Source organism: Sinocyclocheilus anshuiensis, unplaced genomic scaffold (genome assembly GCF_001515605.1).
Source record: "Sinocyclocheilus anshuiensis isolate Anshui unplaced genomic scaffold, SAMN03320099.WGS_v1.1 scaffold225, whole genome shotgun sequence".
In the NCBI taxonomy this organism is placed as follows: domain Eukaryota; kingdom Metazoa; phylum Chordata; class Actinopteri; order Cypriniformes; family Cyprinidae; genus Sinocyclocheilus; species Sinocyclocheilus anshuiensis.
Window position 1 is genome coordinate 528006 of NW_015539845.1, and position 4049 is coordinate 532054.

The window sequence follows — 4049 nt, forward strand, 5'->3', positions numbered from 1 at the left end:
AACAGGCAAATAAAATATAAACTGAGGTTACAAAAGTGATTCAGTCAAGATCAGTGAGGGATTTTCTTTTCTTTCGTTCTTTAAATTAAAATTAATGACTGGCGGCAGCGGCTGCTGTCGATGCACGGATCCAATACACCGTTGTTTTCTTTCTCAGCTCTTTACGTTCACTTAAGACATAACCGATTGTATTCATGGTATATTTTGATATAATTCTGTGTGTATTTGTCCATTCGAATATGTAAGAATGCGACAGAGAGCTCAGTCCAGTGTTTGCGTATATAAGAGGCGGCTTTTGTGCGTGAGTTTTCGTCTGTTACCTGACTGTTGACATCGACATTGTGATACTTACGAGACATCGTCGATATATGATAATATCGTCATATTGCCCAGCCCTAAAACCTACAGAATTCAAGTGTGTGTCTCTGTGGTTATACCTCGCTGCAGGATGCCACTGCGCGGTGCAGAGGAGTCAGCCATTTATTGTCTTTGGCATTCACCCTCGCCCCTACATCACAAGCAAAACATGAATAACAGTATAACAATACATCAAAGCCACATCTGAAGACACCTGGAATCAAAGGGAGGAGATATGAGAAGCTTTAGAAAATTAGTTTCATTATGATGATTATTTACCCGATAAAATTAAGAGCTCTATAATTTCAGCATCTCCTAGGTAAGCAGCTGCATGCAGCGGTGTCCTTTTTTCATTGTCCTGAAAGAAATAAAGAGTTAATTTATTATTAACAGAACCAATTCAAAATATAAGGTGGATCAATTAAAAACCCAGCCGTGAAATTAAAAACAGTTTTTTTTAATCTTACTTGTACATTCACGTCCTCTTTCTGGAAAATGAGAGAGCGCACTTCATCTGGATCAACATTGAAAATAGCTTTTAGCAGGGCAGGCTGAAAGAAAGAGACACGCATATCAAATCACAAAATTGACAATGAGAAACATGGCCAAATCTGAATTGTGACATTTTATCAGTGTCCTGAGATGTGAACTTAAATGCAGTCTGATATCATGTTTGCCATAACTGGGTAAAACATGGTTGAATCTCTTTCCCGAAGACTCCCGACAGCAAACCGAAGCAACACCTTGAGGTAGTGTTGTCATGAGACTGCCTGTGTATTGCTTATGTAAGTGCATCCTCAACGGCCAGAGTGATTCGAAATAAAACTAGCCTCTGCCTTCTTGCTTTGTCTTTTTGAGCTGCAGTGCAAATTGACACTTGACTCTTTAATCACTCATCAATTTTCTTTCCCTAACCGTGTGGTCACACCGCCACCGGTGAGAGCGTCAAAGTGGCCGGAAGTCATTCATTTTCAATGTGAGCCGGTGGCAAGCTCTGGCGAGCAGCAGTGCGTCTTGGATGGTGTGGGCGTCGAAGAGAGTTGAAGTCAGGTCAACTTTATGGTAATGAGCTATGACGCGGTTGGGCGGCAACCAATCGGAATGTAGAAGTCCTCCGCTTGAGAGGATTCCAGAGAACGCAGTCATGTAAACTTTGGTTCCGACCACATTAGTTCCCAAGCAAGCAACACTATTTATAGGCAACGTTTTCGTGCTAGAATGCTTGCTTTTCAGCGGAAATGCAATTAATTTGCTCAAAACAACACTGATTTGACCAATTGCATTAAGGCTACACTTCAACCAGGACAGTTTGTAAAGTAGGCTGCACACAAATTAATGTTAACGTTAATTAAAGACCAAGGCTAGTAAATGTCTCCTATTAACTGCATGCTTAAATTAGACTAGCACTTAACCATGAACACAAATGGCTTTTAATTGGTTTATTTCATTAGCAAACATGTAACTATAAGTTATTTCCATCAATCAATTTCTTACTTTCACATTTAAAATATTTAATGAGGTTAACTTTTACCCTACTTGTGGTCAAGTCTGCACATGATCAACAAGCTCATTTTCTTTGCTAACCCTTTAAATAAAGTTTACAGTACCAAACATTCGATCTATGTCAGAGCGTCCACGAATCTTTCTACAGCGTTGTTGGCAGGGCAGCCAGAGCGATTTTGACGCTCTCGCAAGCGGCGGTGTGAACGCATGGTTACAATGACTTGCTTTCATTCAAGTAAACAAAATATTGTGTTTTAAAGGAGAGATTATAATAACGTTGAACTTTGTTTCTTTAATCACTATTTCGTCATAGAATTTCACAATTTGGATTCCAACTTTCCCACTATAATAAATAAATCTCTCAAAATATTGTTAAAAACAAGAAAAATAATAATTTGTTACTGAATGAATCCACGTTTATGACAAATCGAGTGCAGTGTTTCCCCTAGGTCCTATTGTTTTTTTCCGTTTAAATTTTCTGGACTCCTTTTTAATGGTTACATTAAATTTTATTATTCAAAAAACATGTCTAATTAATTAAAATGATGAAACCTAAACAATTTAACATCAATTTATCAAAAGTTTAACAAAAATTACATGTTTAGGGCCCTATGAAATGTTTTATTTTTTCCAACCTTATGTTTTATTGTTACCAAATTCTGTTTTAACATCTAATTATTTGAAAGCATAAAAATAGAAAAGGTAACTTTAAATGACTTCTGTTGTGATCTGGCGCTATGGAGAAAATAAAACGTAGTTAAATGAACTTGACCTTCAAGTTAGGGCCGCCCCCCTAATATAATGGCAGGGGAAACACTGGAGTGAGTCAATGATTCAATCAGTAGCCCATTCATAAAGACAGTCACTTGCCTCGTTTCTGAATGAATCAGCCGTTTGAATGAATCGGTTGAAAGAATGAATAAATGACTCACTCATTAGTCAAAACAAGTCATTTGCCGCCACTTACTGGTGGTTTGGTTTCATATTTAAAAGTATCGTTGCATTTTTCCCAACATTTCTTATTAGTATGTACAAAAAATAATTTAAAACAATCTTATAAAATGATTTATGCATTTGCAATTTTGCAGTGTAAATGCATTTATGGCACCTCAGCTTCATAAAACAGTCTGTGGTCTGTGTTTCCTCTGCAGTGGAAAGATGGAGTTTGTTGATACCGATTTCATTTAAATGATAACAACTCTACAGTTTCTTTTTATTCTAACTGAATTAATTGAAGCAATTTAAGAATTTGCTGTGAAAGATGACATTTAATGAGGTTAGGGGGGAAAAATTACCATTTATAAACATAGTGGAAATGACATCTGTTTTGTTATATACGGCAACTCATTTCTACCTCTTTCCAGTCACAGAGCACTTTATTTTGAGAGTTGTTTAAGTGAGAGAACTAGGGATGCTCCGATCGATCTCACAAACCGATCGCAATCTGATGATGTCAACGACGTTTGGTGCCACAGCCATGTCATCACCGGTGTGGAAATGCTATGACGTTTCGAGAAACAATGAAAAATTTGCTATTTGTCATGTATGTTTTGCATGATGATATGATGATTCATTTTTAACAGCAGATTCAGTGACGTTAGAGCTGATCTGCGCCTCACTGCACACATCTGCGTCGCGTTACGGCTCCACAGGAAGGCCGCTCTAGTCAGTGCTTGTGTTTATCAGCCAGCGGCGGCACGTTTCTGAAGCGGCTCTCCGCGCTGCTTGGCTAAAAATAGTCTTTTGTGAGGTGTCACAGCGTGACGGACGGAATAAAACCTCATCGGAGCCGTAAGGGATAACGTTAACATAATACGCTGATCGTGGGCTGCTTTTAAATGAACATTTATTTATAAAACAAAATATCTTCTTTGGCCATATTTGCAACTTCAGGCGAATGAACACACACACACGAAATCGTCTGGCTCATGAAAAAAAAAATGTAGTTAATATTTGCAACATTATCCGGATTATGTTTTAATATTTATTTATTAAAACATTATCCGCGGATATCCGCAGCACCTGTGGATATACGAAAAGCAAAATAAGTTTGCTGCGTAAATCAGACAGACTTACTGATGATGGACTTTTGCTTTAAAGCGGGAGAAACAGTTTTCCCCAGTAACGGCTGTACACAAAGCAGCGCTGAGCTCACAAACGCTGCTTTATCAGGCATATAACATGCAAGA

General features: G+C 38.0%; 1 protein-coding gene across 1 annotated transcript in view; it reads right to left on the bottom strand.

Annotated features, from left to right (window-relative positions):
* Positions 1–4049, bottom strand: part of LOC107684548 (serine/threonine-protein phosphatase 6 regulatory ankyrin repeat subunit A-like) — a 28296-nt gene that overhangs the window by 20416 nt on the left and 3831 nt on the right. The window contains exons 2-4 of the mRNA XM_016480832.1: positions 825–908; positions 637–715; positions 438–508 (exon numbers count right to left, since the gene is read on the bottom strand). Coding sequence (XP_016336318.1) covers positions 438–508; positions 637–715; positions 825–908 — 234 coding nt within the window. The remainder of the gene's footprint in view (positions 1–437; positions 509–636; positions 716–824; positions 909–4049) is intronic.